This window comes from Sphaerulina musiva, assembly GCF_000320565.1.
Source record: "Sphaerulina musiva SO2202 unplaced genomic scaffold SEPMUscaffold_2, whole genome shotgun sequence".
NCBI classification, from domain to species: domain Eukaryota; kingdom Fungi; phylum Ascomycota; class Dothideomycetes; order Mycosphaerellales; family Mycosphaerellaceae; genus Sphaerulina; species Sphaerulina musiva.
The window spans coordinates 3,428,808-3,453,656 of record NW_016017384.1 but is presented as its reverse complement, the minus strand read 5'-3'; the positions used below and the strand labels follow the sequence as shown (position 1 = coordinate 3,453,656).

The 24,849-nt window shown below is 50.9% G+C and overlaps 14 protein-coding genes and 1 non-coding gene across 15 annotated transcripts; 7 read left to right on the top strand and 8 right to left on the bottom strand.

Annotated features, from left to right (window-relative positions):
- Positions 1–809: 809 nt before the first annotated feature.
- SEPMUDRAFT_115180 (concanavalin A-like lectin/glucanase) lies at positions 810–1,727 on the top strand (the record flags this gene model as incomplete). The annotated part of the gene is made up of 1 exon (XM_016901138.1): positions 810–1,727. One exon carries the CDS (start codon positions 810–812, stop codon positions 1,725–1,727), a length of 918 nt encoding a protein of 305 aa, XP_016764253.1.
- On the bottom strand, positions 1,223–4,286 carry SEPMUDRAFT_162151 (metalloprotease; the record flags this gene model as incomplete). Its single annotated transcript, XM_016907983.1, has 4 exons — positions 1,223–2,608; positions 2,671–2,772; positions 2,827–3,139; positions 3,196–4,286. The coding sequence occupies 4 exons, from the start codon at positions 4,284–4,286 to the stop codon at positions 1,805–1,807; spliced, it is 2,310 nt and encodes a 769-aa protein (XP_016764252.1). The 3' UTR covers positions 1,223–1,804.
- A 138-nt stretch (positions 4,287–4,424) lies between these two features.
- SEPMUDRAFT_61709 (DUF1715-domain-containing protein) lies at positions 4,425–5,573 on the bottom strand (the record flags this gene model as incomplete). The annotated part of the gene is made up of 2 exons (XM_016909573.1): positions 4,425–4,557; positions 4,616–5,573. One exon carries the CDS (start codon positions 5,571–5,573, stop codon positions 4,995–4,997), a length of 579 nt encoding a protein of 192 aa, XP_016764250.1. The 3' UTR covers positions 4,425–4,557; positions 4,616–4,994.
- On the bottom strand, positions 4,484–4,817 carry SEPMUDRAFT_115178 (uncharacterized protein; the record flags this gene model as incomplete). Its single annotated transcript, XM_016901137.1, has 2 exons — positions 4,484–4,557; positions 4,616–4,817. 2 exons carry the CDS (start codon positions 4,815–4,817, stop codon positions 4,484–4,486), a joined length of 276 nt encoding a protein of 91 aa, XP_016764251.1.
- SEPMUDRAFT_t15 lies at positions 4,536–4,702 on the bottom strand. The gene has a single exon. It is a non-coding gene; the product is annotated as a tRNA-Gln (tRNA).
- Positions 5,574–6,838: 1,265 nt separating the features above from the next.
- Positions 6,839–8,047, top strand: SEPMUDRAFT_124225 (uncharacterized protein). Its single transcript, XM_016901898.1, has 5 exons — positions 6,839–6,969; positions 7,134–7,241; positions 7,358–7,385; positions 7,451–7,531; positions 7,584–8,047. The coding sequence occupies exons 1-4, from the start codon at positions 6,875–6,877 to the stop codon at positions 7,502–7,504; spliced, it is 285 nt and encodes a 94-aa protein (XP_016764249.1). The 5' UTR covers positions 6,839–6,874; the 3' UTR covers positions 7,505–7,531; positions 7,584–8,047.
- A 189-nt stretch (positions 8,048–8,236) lies between these two features.
- Positions 8,237–9,951, top strand: SEPMUDRAFT_147781 (uncharacterized protein). Its single transcript, XM_016904523.1, has one exon. The coding sequence runs from the start codon at positions 8,245–8,247 to the stop codon at positions 9,130–9,132; it is 888 nt and encodes a 295-aa protein (XP_016764248.1). The 5' UTR covers positions 8,237–8,244; the 3' UTR covers positions 9,133–9,951.
- On the bottom strand, positions 8,237–11,860 carry SEPMUDRAFT_162147 (MFS general substrate transporter). The gene is made up of 4 exons (XM_016907982.1): positions 11,630–11,860; positions 10,017–11,497; positions 9,450–9,497; positions 8,237–9,189 (listed from the first exon to the last, which is right to left on the bottom strand). The coding sequence occupies exons 1-4, from the start codon at positions 11,818–11,820 to the stop codon at positions 9,176–9,178; spliced, it is 1,734 nt and encodes a 577-aa protein (XP_016764247.1). The 5' UTR covers positions 11,821–11,860; the 3' UTR covers positions 8,237–9,175.
- A 329-nt stretch (positions 11,861–12,189) lies between these two features.
- Positions 12,190–12,652, bottom strand: SEPMUDRAFT_147780 (uncharacterized protein). The gene has a single exon (XM_016904522.1). The coding sequence runs from the start codon at positions 12,609–12,611 to the stop codon at positions 12,438–12,440; it is 174 nt and encodes a 57-aa protein (XP_016764246.1). The 5' UTR covers positions 12,612–12,652; the 3' UTR covers positions 12,190–12,437.
- A 360-nt stretch (positions 12,653–13,012) lies between these two features.
- Positions 13,013–13,800, top strand: SEPMUDRAFT_147779 (uncharacterized protein). Its single transcript, XM_016904521.1, has 2 exons — positions 13,013–13,125; positions 13,236–13,800. Exons 1-2 carry the CDS (start codon positions 13,060–13,062, stop codon positions 13,464–13,466), a joined length of 297 nt encoding a protein of 98 aa, XP_016764245.1. The 5' UTR covers positions 13,013–13,059; the 3' UTR covers positions 13,467–13,800.
- Positions 13,801–13,904: 104 nt separating this feature from the next.
- Positions 13,905–15,168, top strand: SEPMUDRAFT_147778 (uncharacterized protein). Its single transcript, XM_016904520.1, has one exon. It carries the CDS (start codon positions 14,100–14,102, stop codon positions 14,595–14,597), a length of 498 nt encoding a protein of 165 aa, XP_016764244.1. The 5' UTR covers positions 13,905–14,099; the 3' UTR covers positions 14,598–15,168.
- Positions 15,169–15,654: 486 nt separating this feature from the next.
- On the bottom strand, positions 15,655–16,789 carry SEPMUDRAFT_81577 (uncharacterized protein; the record flags this gene model as incomplete). Its single annotated transcript, XM_016910278.1, has 2 exons — positions 15,655–16,648; positions 16,716–16,789. 2 exons carry the CDS (start codon positions 16,787–16,789, stop codon positions 15,682–15,684), a joined length of 1,041 nt encoding a protein of 346 aa, XP_016764243.1. The 3' UTR covers positions 15,655–15,681.
- Positions 16,790–18,402: 1,613 nt separating this feature from the next.
- Positions 18,403–18,872, bottom strand: SEPMUDRAFT_147777 (uncharacterized protein; the record flags this gene model as incomplete). Its single annotated transcript, XM_016904519.1, has 1 exon — positions 18,403–18,872. A coding segment is annotated over exon 1 (420 nt), but the record flags the coding sequence as incomplete, so codon positions are not given.
- A 516-nt stretch (positions 18,873–19,388) lies between these two features.
- Positions 19,389–20,289, top strand: SEPMUDRAFT_124215 (uncharacterized protein). Its single transcript, XM_016901897.1, has 2 exons — positions 19,389–19,775; positions 20,087–20,289. The coding sequence occupies exons 1-2, from the start codon at positions 19,681–19,683 to the stop codon at positions 20,196–20,198; spliced, it is 207 nt and encodes a 68-aa protein (XP_016764241.1). The 5' UTR covers positions 19,389–19,680; the 3' UTR covers positions 20,199–20,289.
- A 607-nt stretch (positions 20,290–20,896) lies between these two features.
- Positions 20,897–21,906, top strand: SEPMUDRAFT_147776 (Phox-like protein). Its single transcript, XM_016904518.1, has one exon. The coding sequence runs from the start codon at positions 21,016–21,018 to the stop codon at positions 21,574–21,576; it is 561 nt and encodes a 186-aa protein (XP_016764240.1). The 5' UTR covers positions 20,897–21,015; the 3' UTR covers positions 21,577–21,906.
- The last annotated feature ends 2,943 nt before the right edge of the window (positions 21,907–24,849 follow it).

Here is a 24,849-nt window from a genome sequence, read left to right as displayed (position 1 = left end):
TCAATATGTATATAAGTACGTCTATAGGCATGATTGGCTGTGCCCAACGTCACATGTATTAACTACCTAACCTACTTTAGTCTGTACTATAAATGCCAAGTTCTTAGCAAGATACGTACTACCTCCTGTACTTACTTATATAGGGTAGGTAGGTAGGTAGGTAGGTATATCTACCTTTTTACACAATGTCTTTGTGTCGCTATTCATATCGAAAGTATATATATATATATATCCCTCCTTACAGTAGTAACGAACCGCCTCGCTTTTCTTTTTTTCTTTTTCTTCTTAAAAAAAAAAAAAAAAACGGGTCGATTTTGTACGAGAAGAATTCCCGAGATAGATCTAGCGGTAGATAGATGATCGCTCGGCTGTCGGTCGGTACATATGTACATATATTAGCTAGCACTTAGTATCAATATGTACTGTATAAGTCGCTTCGGTAGTAGCGCGACGATCGACGTATACTAACTACCTCCGGAGGTAACGGGTTGGCTTGATTGTGGCTCAGAATAGTAACTTTTTCGGTTTTTTTTTGTCGATAGTGGATTGGATGTATTAATAGCTATTTTTTTGGGGGCGAGGCGAGTGATGTCGATCTTTTATTTTATTTTTCTTGGGGTTCCTTGGGGAGGGAGGTTCTCCAGCCTTTTCATGGTTGCTTTGTAGAAAGGATTTTATTATCTCTGGGGAGAGGAGACCGTTTCGATATTGTAGAGCTTTTTTTCCCGCATATCTCTCTTCTGCCCTTCTCATCTGGAGCGATTTTCTTTCTTCTTTTTTTGAGGGACAAAGAACCGCAGCATTTCACAATGCAACTCCCACTCCTCTCAACCTCCTGGCTGCTACTACTGCTCTCCAGCCTCACCACAGCAGCAACAGCAACACCAGCAGCAACACCAGCAGCCCCAGCAACAACAGCCTCTCCCTCTCCCTCACCCCGATTCTACTCCAACACCTGGGCCGGAGCCGCCCAAGTCCGGCAAAACAACACCTCACCCTTCTCCTCCATCGAAGGCACTCTAATCCTACCTCGCCTCTCACTCCCCTCCAACCCCCAAAACACCGTCGACCAATACTCCTTCAGCTACTGGATCGGACTAGACGGCTACCAAAGCCCCGGCGGAAGCGGTCTCTGGCAAGCCGGCGTAGTCGGCCACATTTTCCCTCACAACAACACTCGAAAATACGTGGGATTTTGGGAATGGATTCCCGATCCGTATGAATTTGTCCCTGTAAATGATTTTCCCGTCTTGGAAGGAGAACATGTATATGTGAGATTGAATGTTTCATCAAATGGAATGCTCGCGACGGTGTATATGGAAAATCGGAATTCGTCGAAAGTTATTACGCATACGCGTTCGGCGCCGACGAAATGGCGTGGACCGAGTTATTCGATTCCCGGGACGTCGGCGGAGTGGATTGCGGAGTCGGGGACGTATGAGAATTATACGAAACAGGTTTTGCCGGATTTTGGGACGGTGGAGTTTTATGATGCGAAAGCGTTTCGACGCGATGGGACGGTGGTGAGGGCGGGGGATGCGAGGACGAATGGATTGCAGATGTTTGAGAATTTTTGGGTGGATTCGGAAATGTTGTATTCGAATGCGCAGGTGGTGGAGGGGGAGACGGGGGTCAGGGTGGAGTATATTGAGGAAAAATGTGAGGAGTGTGCGGTGCAATGTTTGGCTGCGGGGACGTGCTTGAATACGACGACTTCTACCGGCTGATGAGAGCAAGGGGGAAAAAAGGAGGTCCTTAGATGTAGTATTGAAGGCTGCTAGCACCATAATCAGCCGTGGATGTACTATGGAGCAGGAGTGGTCATGTTCAAATCCTTGAAATATGCTTCATCACTCGGCTTGTGTCCCAAAAACTCCTCCAGCATCGCCTCCGGATCCTTGATGGCACCGGGCTCCAGCACGATGCGTCGCCACCTCCCTCCAGCCTCACTGCTGAATGGGTCCTGCAAGAAAGCCGTGTAGAGTACGTCGAGGCAATTGACCAGAGCATACTGGTAGCCGTAATAGCCCACGCCGTAACTGGAAGTCGAAATATGGGTAAAGGTGCTCTGCATATGAGTTGATGTCCAGCCTTTTCCAATGGCTTCTGCTCCTTCTGTGAGAGTCATGTTTGTTTTCAATTGATTGAAGAGAGTCGTCATGTCGAGATCGTTGATCTGTTTCTGTACATAATCTGCTTCGTTGATCCGCATGTCGTAGGTCGCATAATAGACTTGTTTCAGCGCCGACAGAGCACTGTAAGCGTTTTTGTCGTTGTTGATACTCTCAATTTGCGATGCGGGCAATGTCTCCTCGGGTTGTTGGGCATTCATATCACCACCTTGCGTCTTCCTCCAGATGTCCGCGTACGTTGGTGAGATGTATGAGTAGTGCCGGCTGACGCGCTTGAGAACTTCCGGTATATAAGCCCACTGCTCCATCAGCTGAGATGGCGTTTCGACAAAATCGATGGGAGTAGCGATGGGACCATTGATTCTGGCGTACTTGGTCTCCGACAGAATTTGGTGCATACAATGGCCTAACTCGTGGAAGAGACCGGAAAGCTGGTCTTGCGTCAGTAGTGATGGCTTTTCCGACTCGGATTTGACCTGAGACAGGAGTTAGAAGATAGTCCCAGACGTGTGACTGGTGAGATGGGTGCAAGACATACCACATCGAGACTCATCGTGGAGTGCGAGTACGCTCTCGTGCCGTCTTGCCTCGTATAACTGGGAGTGACTAGCATCTGAAAGGAGCCGCCTCCTTTACTATCCTAGAGTGTTTGTTAGTTGATATCTTTGAGGGGCCATCCTCTCGTTGCACGCACCCGAACAAACAAATCAAGGCACACGTAGCCTTTGAAATCCCCGTACCCAGTCATACTGTCGTCAGACGATGAGCTCGGGGCGGAATCCCACACTGCATAGAGCTGCTGATCGGGATGCAATAGAAGATCACTGCCCTTGCCTGTGCTGGACAGCTGATCTGCGTCCTCGCCGTCGATCCTGTCGAAACGGAGCCCGAAAAGCACCGAGTAGATGTCGAGCACTCGCGAGACTGTCGTGTTGACCTCGAACCACTCCGAAATCAACGTAAAGTTCACGCTGTTGTCCTCGTCTGTCTTCTCCTCATAGTAGGCCCTACAGTACATGTTAGAGCACGTACAGGTACATCATCGAGAAGCTAGAATACATACGCATCCCACGCGAAAAAGTGATCCGCATTGCCCTCTTCTTTCTTCTTCAGCTCTTTTTCATAATCAATGATCTTCTGTGAGGCTGGAGTAAGTCGTTTAGCAAGATCTGCGAGGAAGCCATCGACGGCTTCAGGAGTCTTTGCCATTTGATTGTTGGTCTTGTATGTAGCATAGTCGGGGAATCCAAGCAGTCGAGCAATCTGATCGCGAAGTGTAATGATATCCTTCAGAGTGTCGACGTTGCTGGGCGCTTTGCTCCCGTACGCCATGTACATCTCATATCGGGTCGTGGCGTTCTTGGCTTTGGCCATGACGGCAGCGAAGTTGCCATCGGTCACCGGCACTATGAGCTTGTCTCCCTCTCCCGGTTTGAGCCTGCTCACGACGTCTGTGTCCACCCCATCCAGCTCTCCGGCAGTGAAGAAGATTGTGGTGTTATCATTGTCAACAGTATCTCCAAAATTTGACACAGCGTCTTGCAGTCGGTCCTGCAGATCCAGCAACGCTTTCCGCTCTGAGTCGTCCTTGAGATCTTGCCCGTTGTTCTTGAAGGTTGTCCACAGGCCAGGACCCGTACTGTCAACAGTCGGACCATTGAGTGCTCTCAAGTTCTCAAGGCCCAAGGAAGAATCGTTGCCGTATTGCGAGTTCACTGCATCGACGAGCGTGAAGAAGTCCTGTCGAGCGAGCGTTGTTCGTATCGCACTCGAGATTCTGCCGGTGTTGTTCTCTGCAGCGGCCTGGAGGTCTTCATCAGTGCTAAACATGCCGTAAGCCCCGAACGGCCTGGCCTGTCGAATCCTCTCGTTCTCCCACAAGAGATATGGCAGCAAGACATTGTCGAATGTGGCGTTACTTGCGTCCACGCTGGCGACGATTTCATCCACAACAGATGTCTCCCTTTCAGTCAGCCCGTCCATCAACGTGTTGAGAGACTCCGCAGTCGCATTGTAGGTGAGCGGCGGCTCCGGAGGTCGCGGGATCCCAGAGGGCAGCTTATCTCCATCCGCCCGGACGACATTGCGAGGCAGACTCGGTATGTAAGCATGAATACTAGGAAGAAGCAGGGCCAGCAGCGTAAAACGAGCCATGGCCGCCACGAGTGTGTAGGCTGCTCAAATGGTATATTCACGCGGTGTCTGGCGACGACACAGAGCGTCTTTTCGAAAGACGTCCTCCATCTTCACGGAAGTTGGACCAAAACGAGTGACCAGGATGGATCGAAATTGCTGACCAGATCCACAAGGATGAAGCATTGGATGGAACCTTGAATCAAAGGGCAAAAAAGCTACCCCGGGCCCAGTGGCAATTCTGCACGCGAGAGGAGCATGGGACAAGCGAGGTCGATCCCGGATTCGAACCCTGTGATTGGTCAGAACACACTCAGGCTATGTGCATATCTGTGCAAGTCATCACTTACGGGGTTGCCAGAATTTTTTAATCTCGTTCACAGTTTCACTGCTGAACTTCTCAAAATCTGGAATGATAACCACTACATCAATCAACCAGACCATGGAGGGATCACGTGATGCGCCTGGGGTGCTATTGTCGTATATCACGCTCTGTAAACCAGCTGAGGCCGATATCGGAATGCTGGAATGTTTCTGCTCATATCGGCCCATGATCAAGATTGCTCGACGGACGCTGGACGTCGATGACTATCTATCGATGCAGAATCTCCGATGGGAGCCCAGTTGGTCGTGTTGAATGCTCTTGAGGAGTAATATGTAATCATCTTGAACCCGGATAGTCGTCCATATTGCCAGTGTACTTTTAGGCAAAAGGGTTGATCGAGCAGATCAACTTCGAGTCGGCAATCCCAGAAAATCCTCCATTTCTCCCGTATTGCGTCCCGCGACGCCCTCTGCAGTGACGTTCCTCCGCACTCTCAGCGCCTTGCCTCTAGCATCCGTATCAGCAGCAGCCGTGGCAGTAGCAATTGAAACCTCGTCCTCGCCCACAATTCTCGCAATCAACGTCGCCTTGGCTTTCGCGTCCTTCAAGCGATCATCAAACTCGCTGACATCATCTTCATTATTCTTCGTACTCAAATCATTTGGATCACTCAGCGCAGCGAGTCGTTCGACATGTTTTCGAAGACGTTCGTTGCCACTCAACGGGCGCACCTCGGAGCTGCTGGTGGTCGCAGAAGACATGTTGCCAGGGAGTCGTGCTTCCCACACCGCAGCTCTGCCATTCAGCTTGCCCATTTCCAAGAACTTTTCGAACCCTTTTTGGAGCCCGAAAATGCGGCCTTCGATGCGTCCGGACTGGGAACCATCTGCTACACCGAGAGCGTAGCCCTCGCGATAGTATTGGTCTTCGAGATTGAGTATGTCTTCGAAGACATCGGTGTTGGTGGTGTTGGTGTCGGCCATGGATGTTTCTGATGAGAAGAATGTTGTTTAACCTCCGACGCTGGAGGTTGAACTTGCACCTTGCCAAGAGATGATGCTTAGTAATCAATGGTGGATATATAGGCGAACATCACCTCTCAACACGATGTATCGCCAATTCAGCCATCAAACACTCAAAACCATGCACCTTTAGCATTGCCAGACTCATTGGCTGGGATCGAGTAATCTAAGTAAGAAATTTTTTCCTCCAGGGTAAGAAGTACCTGGTTGTATTTCGATAAGTAGATTGTCCCCAACACAGCTGGATACAGTGCAGATGGATGCAATAAGACGATTATGTACTATAGAGCAATATCAAGACTGAAGTACGAACTATCTGCACCTGCTTTCACATCGCAATTCGGCTTGACCAACCATCGAAAATAATGCAATGCTTCAGCAGTAACTCCCTTGGCATGCGAATTTGGGCGGTCGTTGTTGTTGTCGTAAGCCGCTCGCCATTCGTTGCAATCAATGCGACCTACCGTAGCGTAGATCGATATCCTCATTGGGCTATTACACAGGCTGTAATGTAGCACGGGATCCGGATGACAGGCGTGACTACAGAACTTATAGCCCGGAGTTGCGGTACATGCAGCTGCTGGAGTTTCGCCGTGAAGAGGTCATAAGACACCCAAGACCCACAGAAAGATTGATATCGTCAGTTTTGGATACATATTTCAAGACGATGCTGAGACAAACAAGCTCTCGACTCGGAGCTCACCTCGCCGTAGCTTTGCTGGTTGCTTTGGCACAGGGGCAAGCCACGAACACGACGTCGTCGTTCTCCCCGCCAACAGGAGGGTGGGAGTCGGCCGCTGGTGCTGAAGCAACGACTGTCTTTCCATTGGCCGGCGATGCAGTCATTAACAGACGCCTCTCAACGTTTTGAGCGCCAGGTGTCGATGATCTGTTCGGCATGATGCGCGCCTTTTGGCACTAGCATTTCTTATAAGAACGGTGTCGGGAAGCTCTTGTGGTAAGGGTAAGTAAGGATTGAAGGTTCGTTTGCTTCGACTCGATTTTCCTCGGAGTGGTCGTCCAGCACCTTTGCGGCAAAAGTGGTGCCACCTTGTATTCTTTTCGCTCTGGCAGTTGGCCACATGTGTTGTTGTTTGGAGCAAAAGTTTATATGGGGCGTCTCTCGGGCCTTGCCGGCGCTAGACCTCTTGTAGAACCATGCATCACCACAACCTCGCTCCGCTCCGTATTCTTCACTTCCATCCATCTCCGCCACTCATCACACTCTCGAATTCATCCACTCTGATCGAAACGACCCAACCATGTCAAATCTCTCAGGAGGCACCCCCGCCGGCGACGAAACAAGTCCCAACGAAGAAAAGACCGAATGGAATAAAAGCTCCTCCCGATTTGAAAGGTAAGTAAGTAATGTAATTCGCCGCCACCACTACAGAGGCGGGCCCTGAAAGCGAACCCTGTTCGCATTCTTCGTTCGTTCTCTAGCAGATCTCTTTACCTCTGGTCTTCTTTTGCGCTTGCTAACTCGCTTTTTTTTTCTCTATTTCTTTCCCGCCGATACAGTAAACGCTACAGTGAATACTTTGATCCTTGCCAAGATGCTGCGAATCGAAGTTTGAAATGTCTGAGGAGGAATGGGGGGGATAGGATGATGTGTCAGGATTACTTTGAGTTGGTCTCTCTCTTTCTCTCTCTCTCTCTCTCTATCCAACCACACGTTGCCCACTTCTTGTACTACAACTACTATTGTGCAAGGCTGATACCAAAGTGATGGCGAAATTTTGTAGTGCGTATAAAGCTTGTAAGAAACAATGGGTAAGTTTGAAGTCATAGTAGTGGTAACGGGGGATGTAAGCTGACAAGTACCCTTGTGGGAACAGATGGAGGAGAGGGCCGAGCAGAAGAGACAATCAGGGAAAGGATGGTTTGGTTGATATGGGAGGTTGTTGCATTGTATCCAGGTAAAGACCATGCAAGAGAAGCGCTTACAGGTTGTGCTGATCGTGCAAACAGCCTTCTGCAGCGAGTGCCTTGATTTCATTTTTGATAATTGCAAAAAGTGCACGACCCGAAGTTCAGAAGGGAGTCCCAGGGCGCAGTATCTTGCATTCACAACTGCCAGAGCAGTGAAGCCCCAAGCAGCTTTTATTGTAGCAGTGAAGTGCAAGGCACTGCTCGTACAGTACATGGCGTTCCAGCAACAAATTTTGCCTGCGAGGAAAGATCTGACGACGCACTCAACCCCAAGATCAGCAAAGGGCTTTCATTTTGGCTTGTTGTCTTGATTGTATAGGAGTGTGGCCAGCTGTTCGGTGGGATTCGGAACCTACATTACTCCATCAATCTGGTTGCCTTGTCGTTATCGACTGTGAATTATGTATTCTTCCCTAGTGATTATAGTACAATTTCGTCCTGGATTGGGACTTGCTAACCACGTCCTATGCTGCCTTGAGGAACCCTAAGGTATAGGATGTGATGATAGCCTGTATGAAGATGTAATGTACGTACCTTATTAGGTACCTTAGGTATAGGTACCTTGGTTGAGCAAGCGTGGGAAATCTAGGGAGACCGACATCGGATCTTGATCTACGTCATTGGTATGGGCACATGGCAGTGCAGAGAACGACAACTGGAAGTCTGTTCTTCCTCGATGTCTTGACGCTGACGGACAACAATGCGACCGGCGCTGCGCATATCCTCTGCTTTCACACGACGAAATCTCCCTGCTTCCGCTGCCAGAACCACAGCCTCTCGAGCCTCATGTCCACGGCCACGGCTCCAGACGCGCCGCATCGCACACACCACTCGCCGCAACGACAAAGCAAATACTTCTTCTCCATATCCCGGCTATGAGATCGATGCCCTCGATGCACCTCTCCATGGCGAGCGTCAACATGTCGACCGTCCATACGCCGACCCTTCGCCGGAAGACCTCTATCCTATGACGGCAAAAGAGGTGGAGAAGCAAGATGACGAAAACTCCACTCTGGCTCGAGCGAAGCGCGTCTTTGGCGATCGCGAACGTGATGCTCTAGAACGCAAACGCCTCATGGAGAGCAAGTCTCGCATGATTGCTGGTGTGTTGATCCCGCCCAAACCGGAGGAGCCCGATAATTGCTGCATGTCCGGCTGCGTGAACTGCGTCTGGGAACGCTTTCGCGAGGAATTGGAAGAGTATGCTCTGAAGATGAAGGAGGCCAAGACGGCTCAAAATATTCAGCGGCTGCAAGGACAGGCTACAGGCCTCATGTCTGCAGAATCAGACGCACCCAACCATGTGGCGATCAGTATGGACGATGATGGAGGAGGCAGCGAGACGTTATGGAACGACGCTATCCCTGAGCAAGTTGCTGCAGTGATAGAGGGAGGTGCTGGTGGGGTGGAGGATGATCCTTTTGCCGGTGTACCGATTGGCATCAGAGAATTTATGCGGACAGAAAAGAAACTGAAAGAGCTGCACAAGAAGAGAGGCGAAAAGATGGAGACTGCACTCGACACTGAATTGAGGCCTGCCGCTTGGAGCACTAGCACTCGCAGCACGACGAGCGCGAGTCCTCGATGAGGTGTCGGCGAAGAGTCTTCTGTAGGAGCAGAAGCTGCCATGCTCATGCTATGCCATCTTCCCAGTGGCGTGCGATTGGCCGCCAGCTCTACATTGCATCACATCGATCTCGCGCTCCTCCCTCGGCAGATTTGGGATTCCCGCAATTCGGATCCTGCTGGACGTGCTTTCGCTCCGGAACCATAATCGCCAATTCGTTGACTGATTTCTGTCTTGGTGGTCGCCTCTTGGCACCCTTCCACTGGGAGCAGTCTGGACAATAATTCTCGACACGATTCTCGGAGCTCGACGGGTATTTGCAGCGTTGACCATTGGACCCAATGTATGCCAGGCAGTGCTCTTCAACTTCCATGCTGTGGCCGCAGCTGTAGATGGAGGTTTGGGTGCGACACATGTTGCGAGTGTTGTGGCAGTGACGATGGTGTGCGGTCGGTGTGGCGTGATATCAGACTGGCAACGCAATGCAGTACATCAATAAGGGACGTCTGGATTGTCCGACGCGCGTGTCTTTGGAGTACGATGTAGTAGTCGAATGACTCCCTGCTGCGGAAGGCACGCGTCTGTGGTGGGCTGAATGGTTGCGGCCACGATTCTTTGCAGTCAAGGCAGATGGTCTTATATGCACAGATTCAAGCGAACGACAGTGAAGAAGTGAACAGAACCGGCTAGAGGGAGAATTTAGGCAGCACTCACACATTGCCATCAGAATTGATCTCTTCCCACGCATTGTACTTGACACGAAACAGCGTGAATAGGGGGGGAGTATGGAGTGATGGCGTGATGGCATGCTATTTCGTGAATGCAAATTGATCATCATTATCATTGCTTGGACATCGTATCGACATCGTCGTGCCCTGATCTCGAAGATCGCTTCTCATGTATACTGTCGGCTGTGTCCATGTTCGCCGCACTCCATTCTATACTCTTCTCTGCATCAACCGCATGAACCATTCCTTGGTCGTCTCCTCTGCCGTCACGTTCCATGCCCGTAGTACTCTCCTCGTCATTCACAGATGACTGCGCAAGGCTAGCAGGATCTTCTTCGCGCACCTTACCATCCGCACTGGAACGGTCTTTTTTCCAGATACTCCACCCGCCATGCCATCCAATCCACCCCTCTTCCCACGGTCCTCGCGAGAGCGTTACCAGAAGTGCAACAGCAATGCTCGCGACACTAAAACTCCCGCTCGCCACCCAGCCTTTGCGCTCATACAAACTCGCGCCGACACTCGTGCCCGTCAACTGTCCGGCAAAGGTAAATACCATGTATGCGGTGTTGACCCGGTTGCGTCCCTTGGGTTCGACAGTAAAGATGCTGCTGCGGTTGGCAATTTGACTCGACTGCGAGCCAAAGTCGTTGAAGAGTGCTTGCAAAATGGGTCCCACGACGGTGAAGGTGCCTGTGTACGTGCCCACGGTAATGCCAATCATGCACCAACACATGCCCAGTAGCACAGTGAAGAGCGGCACGAAGCGATCGGTGACATACTTGGCATACACCGGCCCCATCAGCATGGCACAGATGCCAATGAGCGCAAATAGCCCAATAACGACGGGCGAGTAATGATAAGGCTCGCCCGCCAGCAAAAAGGTCAACGTCGTCCAAAAATTCGTAAAAGTCGCACTCGTACAAAACGACACCAAACACGCCTGCACCAACACCGGATATTTCCCCACCATACCCACAATCGACCACAAAACCTCTCCGTACCGCAAATCCGCATTCGTGCTGGGATAATCCGGCATACAGCACCACAAACTCCCAAAAATGAGATATTGCAACCCGACACTCATCCAATAAATATTGCGCCAAGAAGTATACTGCGTGACAATCCCCGCCAACAACCTCGCCAGTAAAATCCCCAAAGACAATCCCGTCGACACAATCGACAACGCAAACGCCCTCTGTCCCGGAGGCGCCAAATCTCCCACCAAAGGCATCATGAGCTGCGGCGTAACCGTCGTGACAGCCGTGAGAAATTGAATCGTACTAAACACCGTCACAGACTTTGTTACTGCCATGGCGATACACAGCGTCGCAGTCGCAAACACCAAAGTCAGAACAAAGGGTCGTCGGGGTAAAATGTCTCCCAGCGGACAGAGAAATAATAATCCGGCGGCATAACCTGCTTGCGCTAAGGTGGGGATTTGAGAAATTCGAGTGTAGTCGACGTGGAAGTCGGTGGCGAGGATGTTGAGGATGGGGTGTGAGTAGTAGAGATTTGCGACGGTGAAGGCTCCGGCGAAGGCGAAGAGGATGTTTAAGGAGAGGGAGAATTTGGGCGGAGAGGAGGGGTTCCAGCGGCAGGAGGGGGGGATGTAGGTGAGAGTGCGGTAGATTGGGATGAGGAGATGGGTTTGGATTCTTGATTTTTTGTTGTTGTTTTCTTGGGAGGAATCCGAGATGGAAGCGGAGGAGGAGGAGTTTTCATGGCTGATGGGTAGGGCTGTTGTTGTTGTCGTCGTCGTCGTCGTCGTTTCTGTCTTGCCAGGTAACTGCGTGTCTGTATCATCTTGAAGTGGTCGTACATTGCCATGCTCATCAACATTTCTTCTTGTAGTAGTCTCGACGTGAAGTGAATCAATTTCGCTTCGATCTGCAATGGAATCGCGACAAGGAGGACCAGGACCAGGACCGGGACCAGGACCGGCAGCAGTAACAGCAGCAGCAGGGGATGTGGTACGCATGATTCTATCACAGACCAAGTACAACTCTATTGCAGAACAGAACAAGTGAAGGCAAAAACAGTGAGTGAGTGAGAAAGTACGAGAGACACAGAAAAACAACAAATATATGTCGACGATATGCAACCCGTATATGCGAATGATAGGTAACTCGATCACACTCCAAGTGCCGTTGAGCCGAATATGGCCCAGTAGCTATCATGTAAGGTAGGTAGCCTACCTACCTCAGCACCTAGTCTATAGCCTATAGCCTATTAGTGTGGGAGGGAGGGAGGTAGCTCGATGCCGAAAGTCCGTGATGCTATGCAAAGCTATCTATACCTTACCTTTTACATGGAGCTTGCTTTTTATCAGTGATTCTCTCTTTTTCTCTAGGAGAACAAGCTGTTGGTAGTATATACATCACTCGAAAAAGCCGATTCTAGGTAGTGCCGATTCTTCTGCTTTTCTACCGTGCTAGCAAATATGAGTTTAGATAGGTATCTTTCGCTCGCTTTTCGCACTTTCGCAGTTCCGCACTCGAAAATGAAATATAATAATGGTCAGAACTAATGTACCTACATGTTAGTAGTTGGTGTGGGGAACCGACCGATTACCGGAGTCCGAAAAAGCTGGTTTTATCAATGAGACAAGAAGAGATTTTTCTTTTTTGGATATTCATTATCACTTCTCTCTTTGGCGTAGAATTCCTCCGAGACAGAGAGTCCACTACTGTACTTACATTGGTATTCTTTTGCTTCGGTGGGAATAAAAAACCTCTTTCCGTTCTCCTTTCTCCTTCTCGTGTTATGCATAGGTATACATAGTCTACTGCGCTGAATCTGATGAGGTTTGATTGGCGTTTAGGGTCTGGTCTGGTCTGGTCGGATTGATTTGGTGGTCTTGGCGATGCTGGTGAGTTGGAAGTCTATGGTGGCTGTGTGTGTTCTTAATTGATATTTGACGAAGAGAGGGTTTTGATTGTTGCAAAGGGGAGGGAGAGGTATTCAAGATATCATTGGCTGATCCGTGACGAGAGGCTGGTTCCATCGGCATTCGCCTGTTTGATGCATGAAATTAATCATGACGCCGTTGAGAGCTTGTCAACCAATTTGTGCCAATGCTGACTGTACAACCACCACAACAACTCGTCTTCTTACGCTTATAACAACGACAACAACAACAACATCAACAACGACATTCGCTCCATTTCCGTGTCCAGACTACCCATATCCATTCTCCCCTCTATCTGCATCATCGGCCATGGGAGTCTTTTCCATTCTCCCCGAAAGTCTGCAGACGGTCGAGCTCTGGATCAGTCGATGTGCAGTGAGTACTTCTCGTGGCAGCACTCGATGCCGTGCAACCTCTCTCTCTCTCTCCGTCACCGTCACCTCGAAAGGCTGACGAGTATGGTGATATCGTGTGTGTGTGTATAGCTGATGTTCGCGCTCCTGGTAATCGGGCCGTGGCTGGCCTTTATCCTCTACGACATTCTGCTCTACATCTGGCGCACCGCAACCTGGCGGATCCCATATATCGGCGGTCGAGCACGTGGAAAGCAGCGACCGCGAGCACCGTCTCTCACTGCCCGTCCTAGTGGACACAAGCGGCAACTCAGCTTCATCTCGCAGAATTCACCTCGTGCGCCCTCGAAATTACGAGAGTGAGATGGAAGTACCGCCGACCATCAGCCTCCATCGGCATCTCCTGGAAATCATCATCGTCGGTACTGTGCACGACGACGACCTCCACCAGATGACTGAGATGCTCCGGTCACGCTCGCGAGATGGCGGCAACGCACAGTCACACATGGTCGCCTTCTTCTCCCAAGGATGAACATTGTCTCCAGCTGATCGGGGAACGCTGGTAATGGTCGAGTACTGTACGGTACTGCACGAGACAGCGCTCTTGGGAACAGCGCGGCAATAGCGTGGCAACGACCTGGCTGGGACGTCCATTGTCTCGAACATACCTTGTTGTCTCCGAGTCTCCTCCTCCTCCTCCTCCTCCTCCGACTCTTCCTCGTCCTCCTTACTCCTTCAGTGGCCTGCGTCGTCTTTGTAATAATAGTAATCATGCTTCATCTCCATCGCCAGGAGTGTGTCCCTCACAAACGTTTGCAGATCGCTCACGAGGCTCCCACTCACCGCTAGGCATGAGGCATGACCAGTCGAGGAGAAAGTCTTGGCTCATGTGCACCTATCGTCGAGCAACCATCGTGAGGTCATGTCAGCCTCTGTTGCACCGCGCTCTCCGGATCCGACTCCCACGGCTCGGTGCATGATGAGCCCTCTCCCTGTATGGAGCAACGTCGTAATCTCCCGGATGAGCAATTCCGCTGCTGCAGACCACGACCTCGTCTCGTGATCGAGCAGTATGTCCGACTCGGAGCTGTGCATTGCGCTGAGCGTGATGCCGCCTGTCCGGTGAGGCCCATCAAAACTGTCATCGTCTCCGACTTGGTCCAGCACGCCGCATTTATTGCTATCGCAACAATGTCACTTCGGCCCCATGTCTTCATGGACGAGGCTCAATACCGATCCGCAGCTACGATACACTATGGATTCAACATTGCCATTCCTCCGAACACCTCATCTTACGGCTATGGCAACTATCGTACCGCGTCCTACACCGACCCTACCTCGGACTGGTATGCAGGAGATGCAGCTTGGCAGCAGCGCATCCGCCAAATCTACCTGGAACAGAGCGGCGCGAGGTGGTATACCGATCGCATGATACAACGGTACATACCTTATGCAAACAACAGTACATGCCCGTCCGATATAGGAGCAGTCTGACCAGCCGTGTACAGCGCCAATCTTAAAGCCGCCATCGCCAATGGAGCCATCATGTGGCATCCCAGCACTCTGGTCTATGTACAGCCCATGCTCGGTCCCACAGGCTCATGTCCTCCCGGCTTTACTGATCGGAGACATGTCCACGATCTTCTCCAAATGAGCAATGCGGAACTCCGACGTATCATGATGGCATATAATCTGTTGCCTGGCCGGGCACCCTACGTCTTTGCCCTTCGAGACGAACTTCTCGCGCGACGCTTTGGCTATCCCGGCCTGGAAACGCATCGCATTGCTAATCTGATTGCCCTGTTTGACTATCTTGGTGCTCATCGAGTCGCGGGACAATTGCGCTTGCAAGCGGCTTGAGAATTGATAGCATCGCATTGGTGGACTATTGAATGTACACATTTCGTCACTTCTTCTTAGTCGACGAGGTTCTTTTATTGCGTCCACGATGGAACGATTACTACTTTGGCCTATGCTGGATAACGTTACCAAACAAACAGGGTAGTCATAGGAGCATGCGTATCTATGGATAGCCCTCCTTTAGCTCCGCAAATACTGCTTTCCCCCTTTCACCCCTTCCTCACAATCTCGTTGGCGCCCAAAGCAATGATTCTCTACAATCCAGCCCAGCTCAGTCCAGCATGTCCAACCCCCGCCCGCTCGTCTAGCGCATATCTCTCTCTCTCTACTTACCCCTTTGCCTCGAGTTCATGCTCATGGATGACGATGATGCCAAAGGACGACAATAGCACAATCTCAATCTCGATGATAGAGGAAGAAGAAGAAGAAGAAGAAGAAGAAGAAGAAAATTACAAACCAGTTGCTCGTTACCGTCTTGCGAACGAGTTTCATCCCCCTTCTGGACGAACCAAACCGCTTTGAACAACAATCGGCGGGGATGTCGATATGGAATTCTTTTACTCTGTTTTGATTACCTCAGACGGGGGTGATGGTGTACTCCTTCACAACGTATCAGTATCAATTGGACGAACATGTGAAACAACAGCATGTTTATAAGAAGAAATCGACACAAATAATTCCCATTCCCCCCCTTTCCAATCACCTCCATCCACCCTCATCAAAAAATCGCCAAAACATTCGGCGGACTGGCCACTCCCCCCGGAACATAATTCGGCTTCGACACCAAAAAAAAGCTCCATCTCCCCACCTCCTCACAATGCCTCGCCAACGCCTCCAAATCCCACAACTCTCCAATCGGCATCCCCCAACCCGCCAACATGACCTCGTGCAGCGAATACTCCTTTTGCGTAGGCCACGCCTCCCAACTCGGATGATCGGCTGCACAGGCACTAAAATTCGACCACAAAAATTCCATCATCGACGAGGATTGTTCGACGCCTGTGAATGTTGGCGGTTGTTTGGAGCGCATGGTTTGGATTTCGGAGCGCGTGAGGGCGTGGTAGGCGAGGAAGTAACCTGTGCGGATTAGGAGGATGTCGCCGAAGTGGATTTGGGTGTTTTGGTCCTGGGCGATTTGGAGGAGAGTGGAGGTGGGGATACTGGCTGTTGAGAAGGCGTTGTGGGGGATCATTTCTTCTTCTGACTTGCCCTCTTCTTGTTTTTTGGCATTTTGTAGTATTCTCCAGCGATGATAATCTAATAATATCCCTCTTCCTACTATTCCTTTTTCCGCCCATGCTCCAATTCCATTCTTCTCTACCTTCACTTTCCCCTTCCCCTCCTCCCCCTCCTTCTCTTCTTTCTCCCCCTCCCCATGAATCTCCCCCAACGTAACCCCACCATAAAACACCTCTTCCCTCTGATACCCAAAATGTCTCAGTCCATCCCACTGCGACGACGACTGCGTATTAAACGTCCAAACATCATCATTCACGATCCTCGGAGGTTTCTGATACATGTCTTGACGAAACGGTTGTCGATTAAACAGTGGGACGTCCGATTGCGCGTCCAAGGGCCAGTCGAGATTGATGCGGACACCTGTGAGGATTTCGCGAGAGGCGGAGGTGCGGACGAGGGTGTCTGTGAGGCGGTTTAGGGTGCCGAGTTGGTCGTTGGGTCCGTAGCTTTTTGGGAGAGGGGTGATTAGTTTTGGGGCGGTTTTTTTTTTGTTTTTTTTTGGTGGGGACTTACAGTCCCCAAGCGTTGTGATGAGGTCCATTCTTATCTAGTGGAAGGTCGGAGAATTTGGGGATGCTGGAGGCCATTTTTATTCAAGTTGGGATCAATTTGGGGGATGGAGATGAGAAGAGATTCAGATCAATAATAATAATAATCTGAACAATCGAAAATGACTATTCAACGGTATAGGGACAAAAGATGGGAGGGCGAGTCATTATTCATATCTGGATTGATAAATGCTGTACCCCTCGTTGTGAGCTACGTACCTCCGCATCGTCGGTCGTGGAGTAGACTTGTATTGCGGAGAGAGTTCAACCGAGATGCAGTGAGCTCCTCCGCGGTTCGACTCCTCCCGAAAGCTTGTACCTTATCAACTACCTAGGTACCTAATACCGTAGGTAGCTACGCCGCTACGCCGCTACGGATTATTCTAGTTATTCCACCATTATTACTACTATTACTATCTTATTTCTATTACACACATTACACACTATTCATCCCAAACTTCTTATACCTCTCATTCCACGAGCGTCCCTCAATCAGCAACTCCATCTCCTCGTCCGCATCTCTCATCTCCTCCCGCTGCTGCGGAGCACCACCTCTCGGACTGGCACAGATTCGGGCTAGCCTCCCGCTTCCTCCAAAGTGACTAGGATAGGATTGATACATTTCCCATCTCCGCGATCTGCCGTCTGGTATGTTGATTCCGCCGTCGGCAGCGCAGTCTCTGAGATTCTGCAGAGAAGAAGAATATGCCAAATTTGACTCTGGGCCGATTTTCTGCTCTGGTCGCTCATTACTGCAGAATCTCTTTGCGAAACTCGCTGCTTGAAGGTGTTGGGAGTAGTCGTCTTCTAAAGGTTGGACATCTTCGTAGAGAGAGATGTCTTCGCGGTGTTCGGCGCGTAATGACGCAGAGGATGAATCGGAGATACAGTCGCTCGGTCCATCGCTACCACTCGAAATGAGAGCCTGAGATCAGGTCAGAAATGATCTCACACAGCCGGAATGTCCTAGAGACATACACTCGAATCACGGACCATCTGCGCTTGCTGTCCGGCAGCCGACAGGGAAGCTGTGATTGCTCGCATATTCAATTGATCAGAAGAGGAGGATGCAGCAGCATCCCTGGACATTCGAAAGAATTTTCGTCCTTGCGAGGGAGTACTCTCTTGTGGCGGCACCAAGGGCTCTACCTCCATAATGGACTCATCGCCAGGTCCAACCTGCTCGGCGGGCGGAGAATGTCTGCGTTTGGGGGTATTGGACCAGCTGAATCTCCTGAGTCCTGACCCCATGATCTCGCGGATGTTTCTTCTCTCCTGCGGCGACGGGAGTCTCCACGCATTATGTCCATGGTCGGTCAGGTGGGGAGGTAACGAAGCTCCTGAAGCTGGATCTGCAACAGAGTCTTGATCGGGGGGAAGCATATGAAAGCTCTTTTTGCTCTCTTTCGTCTGTGAGAGTTTCCCATCGATAGTGGGGTCGTCGTCACGAACCTTTGCTTTCCCCTTGTCGGCTCTGGGCCACCATCTGGAAGGCAGATAGCTCGATGATGGCTCTGTCGCGTCCATGCTTTCCCTCGGCTGCTGCTGCTGCTGCTCTTCCCCAGTCAGCTCTGGCCCGACCTCTTGACCGGAGACTCGAACGGATTGCGCTGCAGTGCTGTTGGACGTTCGAGGATGATACATTGGGAACGGCTCATTCTGCGATCCCCGGTTCCAGGGCAAGCTCTCCCCACAGGAAGACGTACTTGGTAGCACGCCTGGTCGAGGCGCGAATTCGCTTCTGTCTGGAGTCGTTCCCGGAGTCCCATAGTCACTGATCCGGCCGTTATTCGTAGAGGACCCATAGGGAGAGAACGGACCTGAACTCTCCGATTCGCGTGGCTCCCGGAACTGTGCAACTCCAGTGGTGGCATCATAGTGGTAGCCACTCACGCTGCTTCTGTTTCTGTTCGATGGCGAACTCGGTCCAGGTATACAATCTGCGCCAGTGGCACTGCAGTCATGTCGTGCTATTGGAAGCGGTTCAATCAACTCGCTTTGCGGCATTGTTTCTGTAGTCTTGCTGCGCTTGAATCTCGGCATGATGGACGTGATGATTTTGGGAAGATTCATCAATTTGCGACGTTTGCTATGGGGCTCATTACTTCGCGATGGCCGCCTTCTATTCATTGCGCGTCAGCATGGGTTGGATCAAAGGTTTCTCTAGGGTTACTCACTCGATATGATCAAGCCCGTCCATTCTTGAGGATCAACTTGTGTGGGCACAAGTTGCTGTATGGGTAATGTGCAAGTTGTTGTATGGGCACTAGTTGGTGTATGGGCACCAGTTGTTGTACAATACAAGTTGTTGTATAATACAAGTCGCTATATTGCTACGAGTTATTGTAGTAGAAATGAGTGACTGTAGTGGGAATGAGTGACTGTAGTGAGAATGAGCGGCGGGAGTAGGAATGGAAGCGAGGTTTCAAGGCTCTCTGTCGGTTTATAAACGCAAGAAAAATCCCAGACGTTGCTCAGCGAAGAAACAAGTGGAAGCTCCGGAGCTGGCGGCTGCGTGCGGCGTTGCATTACAGTGGGCGAACCGGCCACAAATGACCCATTCACTGCCCATTGATCCGGCTGTGAATGATGCTCCCATGGCCTGACTGTGACAGGTAGTCCATCATGACGGCCATGGTACTGATCCACGGAGCGCCAAATTTTAACTTCAAAGTAATCTTCCGATCCTGTACAGGCGATGATGAGGATTGCTTATATCTGCTGCGTGTCTGATTCGTGCAAGCAAGTAGCTTTCGTGGTATCCTTGGCGTGTGATTAGGTGGGAGGATCCGGCTAGATCAGAGATGGTTCAAAAAATTGCCAGCCCGCTCTTCCTGTGAGAATGAACGCATTATTATCTTGCCTTGGGAGGTACCCTGGTCGATGCACTCGCAAAGGGAATGCGTATCCGACTTGAGCCATCGATGTATATGTCTGTGCTGTTAGAGACTCGTCGTCGTCGTCTTTTGCTCACTCTACGTCTGGTCATGATTTACTACGAGGAGGCACTAAGCACGGTGCTTCTGTGCCTCGGAAGCAGCATGTCAGCATCTCTCCTGGCTCTCTGTATTGCTTGCACCCTCCGTGCCAGAAGCGGAGAAAGCGAGGAGGAAACACTTTGGAGCTGGAATCATAGTGCTTCCCCTACACGGTGACACCGTGCGAAAGGATTCACCGGGCAGAGAAAGTACCAGAGGATGGTACTTGTCGTAAACAGCCTGCCTCTGGACATATACTGAGAGACAGTTCGTGGTTCAGTCCATAGATCCAATCTATGTAAATTGCGGCAGGTTCACACAATCGGCGTTCGACGCTTCATCATATTATCACTAACCTGAAGGTAATATCCAGGGCAATCATGGAGGAGATCAACGGGTCGTGGAGCAGAATCTCGGCAGCTCTCCAGGCTGTCTCGTTGCTTGAGAGTGAATGCGCGTCTGTCGTCTGATACCTTAGGGCCGCATTGATGAAGCCAGCTAGCACTCCGTGGCCGTGTATATGTATCTGTATCAAGGGAGGTATAGTAGTGTCCAGCCAAGCCCAAGGTACCTTAGGGAACAAACCTTTCGTGATCTGGTAGCAGCCTCCAAGGCCAGTCTTGGGAACAGCTGAAGCCATCCGCCGCAGAATACTTCCATGATCATATCCAGGCTTGTCGTCGTGCAGTGCGTCTTCTCAAGTAGATTGTATCGCAAGTAGGCTGAGTCTGGTGTTGGGTACTAGACTGTACGGACAGTTCTCTTTAAGGGCGTGAAATGTGAACATGTCACAGACCTGCTCCGCGGTGGGCTTCTTCTGACTATCTGAGTCTTGCTGCTGTTGTTGTACCTCTCCGTGCACGTTCTATATGTATAGCGAGGTGAATCAATCTCTTTCATACCGCTACGGGGACTCCCGACCTCCCAGGGGCCCCTGGGCAGCCCGAAAACCATCTTATCCCGATCGGTTTATTGTTTGCTTGGAAAAGGAATGCGGGCCGTATTGTTTATCGAAAGTAGAAGGAAGCACGCGACACCCCGCTCACTGCGCCACCTCCCGCGGCGCAGTCGATGACATATCGGATTGACTTTCCTGGCGGGAGAACAGCATAAACAGGGACAACAGTCAACCATACCACACCATACCACACCCCACCATACCACACCGTACAATACCATACCACACCGGACCACACTACACCATACGACTTCCCATAATCTCGCTCGTCTCTCACCACACACACCAAGCTCACCACTCATTCGAGTACCAAGCGCAACTTCACCACCATGCAGCGCATCGAGCCTCGAGCAGACCCCGTCCCTCCCTCACAAGATTCGTCCTCAGCACCGCAAAACAACACTCCAACCGCTCTCGAGCAGCGCGGAGGCTGGACTCTCCCCTCCGGCTTCGCCAGCACCGGCCGCGAAACCCACACGCAATCCTTTGAAGAAATCTACGGCGTGCCCGAAAACTTTCTCGAAATCGAAGTCACCGACCCTCTGACTATCCAACCCACCTCGTCGCCCAACAGCCGCTACACTACCTACCTCATCCGCCTCTCCACCAACATTCCCGCCTTCAAACTGCGCCGCTCCGAAGTGCGACGACGATACTCGGATTTTGAGGTGTTTCGCGATCTCCTCGAGCGCGAGTCGGCCCGCGTCAGTATCCCGCCGTTGCCGGGGAAGGTGTACATCAATCGCTTTGATGATAGTGTCATTGAGGATCGCAGGAGGGGTTTGGAGCGGTTTTTGAAGATTGTCGTCGGACATCCGTTGCTGCAGACGGGGAGTAGAGTTCTCGGCGCGTTTGTGCAGGATCCGAACTGGGATCGGAATGCTTGGTGAGGGGAGGCGGGAGAAGGGATGTGAAAGGGATAGGAAGGTGAGGAAGAGAAGCAGTTTGGACTGCTGTCGCAGATGTGAGAGACGAGAGGGACGAGGAAGAGAGAAGGAGAGGTACTTTTCGCTGGTGTGAGATGGCAGGAACATGAAGAGGAGGAGAGGCAGCTTTTGATTACGGGTGCAAGTTTTTGTGAGCGAGCGCGTTTGGAGACGGTCTTGTTAGCGGGCCTTTTTTGATTCCTCTCCTGGGACAAGTAGTTACGAAGTGATGCAGCATCATATCTTTCCAAGTTACAGCTAATACAGTATCCAGCTGACAGTCAAATCGACGTCCCCAAAGATGTCATCTACCTCTAGCGGAACGCCGCCGTGGTCTCGTAACGTTGATATTACCCATACGCAAACTTAATCCCCTCTCAGGCTCCCACAGACTCACCCCTTCACCTTCCAGCAGAGAGGGCTGAAGTTGAATGTTGAAGTCATCACCGGTATGGCAGGCTTGCTGGTACCTAAGTTACCAGGCATCGACCTGCGAGACAGAAAGGCGGAAAGCGCTAGCCGGTCCTGGAAGCTACCTGCATGGTTGGCATATCGCAGCCGACGTGTAGTTCACTCTAGCTTACGCCCAAGTCAAAAGAGTAAAGCCTGCTCGCTATAATAGAAGCATACACGCGCAATTACCATCTCTTCCATCGCTTGGAATTGCATCTCCCGGCGGCTGGGACTTGCAGGAATTGCCTCGAAGCACCTGCGGACTGCGTCGATAGGTATCACTCATCATCTATGGAGCGGACCACAGCACATCTCCTCCCGCTGGTATCAGAGAGCAACACGCGCAGCATCTACGACGGAAAAATGGGCGGTCAGCGAGCACTAGATCCCTGCACGGTGCATATGAGCACTCCGTTCTCCAAAAGAAAGGGACTGGAGACTGAACGACCGTCCTTTACAGTAATTCAGGCATCAGGTTATGGCACCTTCCGCATATTAGCAGACAAGATGGAGGCTCTCAAACAACTCAAGGATCTGTCAAGACGAGATCGCCATCCTTTTGACAAAGTACATGCCCCGAAACCAACTCGTCGAGTGCTTTTACGAGTATAGGCCCTGTCTGTGCGTTAACTGACCTAGGATAGTGGCGGAGTAGCGACAGCGAGCTCGCTTTTAGTAAAGCGTACGTTAGCGAGCAGCGAGGTACGGGGGAAAAGCGTCAAGTCGGTGAGAATTCCTAAGAAGACAGCATCAGTAATTACCTCCTATAGCGGGGTAAATATACGAAAACCGCAGAGCGGTTTTTACAGAAGACGGGGCCTAATAAGCTCTGCTCGTCCGCGTCGCGCAGCAGGTCGTCGTCGGTAAAGTCAATAGCAGGAAAGCTGCTGGATCCGATGGTCCAGTAAGAAGGGAGAGATGCGCAGCGTGGCAGTGTGAGACGGAGCTGCGATGCGAAATGGCGCAAGCGAGCTGCCTTTGTGCGACGTGCACGACCCAAAAAGACTCTTTGCATGGCATCGGGTGTTACCAAGCACCAGGATGCACCCATGAGCTAGGATCGCCCCGTGCCGATGGACCTCACTCCGGTTCCAGACTTCACTTCACTTTTACCTGCAGCTCTACCAACCTCCGACTTAACTTTCTTGTTCCAACAACTCTCGCTTCACTTCCCAGTGAGCGACATCGCTGGCGCCCGATATGCTTCTGACCTGGCCGTGCTTATAGAACGAACTTGTGCGTACTCGTTCATGCAACACAGCCCGCACATGATGGATCACAGGTAGGTGCATAGCCCCTTCATCAGGGGAAGCGCCATCCTGTGGCACTGTCGATGCATATTCTCCAGTATCAGTGTACGCCACGGATAGGACAAAAAATCCCGCCGTCGGATGTGCGCACCCACGCATGCCCGTATCGAAGGTCCACATACATTGAATACGAGAACATGATCGCCGCAGTCCAACCGAGAGAAAGCTCAACTAATGGTTGGGCATTGAAGCCTTTGCAAGGGGCACCAGCTACTCTCCAGAGTCTCCACACAGATACCTGGCCACGAGGGAATCTATGCGCAAACAGGTCATCCTTGCCAGCACGTGGCCCTAACGGATGGCAGACGGTGTTTGATCTTGACGTTCGATTTTCGACAACAACTTTTTTCCTCCGATTCCTACACATTCAACTCTGGCATCTAGCTCCAGGCATACTTTGTGACTGACACTGCGAGACGGGCGATGTGAACAGGAAGCTTTCGACGCATACGATCGGGCGAGGCTATACGCAGCCCTAGGATTCGTTCTACGGGTAGCCTTGAATGTAATATACCTAAACTGTACGTAATATCCTTATTTCTGTGGCTCTGCTAAGTCCGCTTCTTCGTTATCGACGTATCGCCGCTGCTATCTAGTGTCGCCCTATTACCTCCTACCTCTTAACTCCTCTACGAATTTACCTTTTAGAAGGTAATTATTAATCGCTATAAAAACTTATAGATATTAGGTGACTTACGAATCTCGCAATTGATAATTATACTTTCAAGGGATAAAGGTGCAGATGTAAAGGAGAGTCGCAAGAGTACAGCAAGACTCACAACAGCAGCGCTACAGCAGACTATAACGAATCAACACAGATATCAGACAAGGGCGCCGCCTCGGCCCAAGGCGGTAAAATACGTTACATCGATAACGAGATATATAGGTGTGTAACGTGTAACGTGTTCCGTCCAGGGCTTCCCGTAGATGGATCCTAGGGCATACGATCAGCTGAACGTTCCCACCGAAGTGGAAGCGTATATCCCCGTCCAAAAGTTGTTTTTATGCTGCTGCTGCTGTCGTGTTTCAGGATCGCTCCGAAAAGCGCGTGATCGAGATCCGTATACGAAGTCGAACCAAAGTCAATTCATCCTTGTTACATATACTGTTGGCCCTGCCGTGGAAGCTTGGGACTTGGCTTACCAGCGGTCGTATTGTGGGATAATCATCGATCTATAGGCCCTGTGGAAGGACAGGTCCAGCTATTAAGTCTGAGCCTGACCAGTTCCTAAGCGATCATCTGCATAGCTTTTTAAGCGACTCCTTCGATACCAACGAGAGCAGCCACGTGCTGAATGCAGAGAAATCTATTGCTTAGGGCTTGTGATGCGTCGATGTTGTTGAGAGACCATGAGGTGATGATATATATATATATATATATATTCGAGCGAGACTTCCAAGTCGACACTTTGATGAGATAGCACAAGCCCCATCTTCTTCTTCTTCTCATACTACCTACCCACCCCATCTCAAA

What these genes read in the sequence shown, in the direction of transcription:
- SEPMUDRAFT_124225 (XM_016901898.1), top strand. Translation starts at nt 6,875, where the DNA reads ATGTCAAATCTCTCAGGAGGCACCCCCGCCGGCGACGAAACAAGTCCC. An exon ending in ATGTGTCAGGATTACTTTGA is followed by an intron (nt 7,242 to 7,357) that starts GTTGGTCTCTCT and finishes GAAATTTTGTAG; the next exon opens with TGCGTATAAAGCTTGTAAGA. An exon ending in AAGCTTGTAAGAAACAATGG is followed by an intron (nt 7,386 to 7,450) that starts GTAAGTTTGAAG and finishes TTGTGGGAACAG; the next exon opens with ATGGAGGAGAGGGCCGAGCA.
- SEPMUDRAFT_147781 (XM_016904523.1), top strand. Translation starts at nt 8,245, where the DNA reads ATGCGACCGGCGCTGCGCATATCCTCTGCTTTCACACGACGAAATCTC.
- SEPMUDRAFT_162147 (XM_016907982.1), bottom strand. Translation starts at nt 11,820, where the DNA reads ATGCGTACCACATCCCCTGCTGCTGCTGTTACTGCTGCCGGTCCTGGT. An exon ending in CAAGATGATACAGACACGCA is followed by an intron (nt 11,498 to 11,629) that starts GTTACCTGGCAA and finishes CAAAAAATCAAG; the next exon opens with AATCCAAACCCATCTCCTCA. An exon ending in GAACATGGACACAGCCGACA is followed by an intron (nt 9,498 to 10,016) that starts GTATACATGAGA and finishes CTCCATCTACAG; the next exon opens with CTGCGGCCACAGCATGGAAG.
- SEPMUDRAFT_147780 (XM_016904522.1), bottom strand. Translation starts at nt 12,611, where the DNA reads ATGCATAACACGAGAAGGAGAAAGGAGAACGGAAAGAGGTTTTTTATT.
- SEPMUDRAFT_147779 (XM_016904521.1), top strand. Translation starts at nt 13,060, where the DNA reads ATGGGAGTCTTTTCCATTCTCCCCGAAAGTCTGCAGACGGTCGAGCTC. An exon ending in TCTGGATCAGTCGATGTGCA is followed by an intron (nt 13,126 to 13,235) that starts GTGAGTACTTCT and finishes GTGTGTGTATAG; the next exon opens with CTGATGTTCGCGCTCCTGGT.
- SEPMUDRAFT_147778 (XM_016904520.1), top strand. Translation starts at nt 14,100, where the DNA reads ATGGAGCAACGTCGTAATCTCCCGGATGAGCAATTCCGCTGCTGCAGA.
- SEPMUDRAFT_124215 (XM_016901897.1), top strand. Translation starts at nt 19,681, where the DNA reads ATGTCTGTGCTGTTAGAGACTCGTCGTCGTCGTCTTTTGCTCACTCTA. An exon ending in GCACTAAGCACGGTGCTTCT is followed by an intron (nt 19,776 to 20,086) that starts GTGCCTCGGAAG and finishes TATCACTAACCT; the next exon opens with GAAGGTAATATCCAGGGCAA.
- SEPMUDRAFT_147776 (XM_016904518.1), top strand. Translation starts at nt 21,016, where the DNA reads ATGCAGCGCATCGAGCCTCGAGCAGACCCCGTCCCTCCCTCACAAGAT.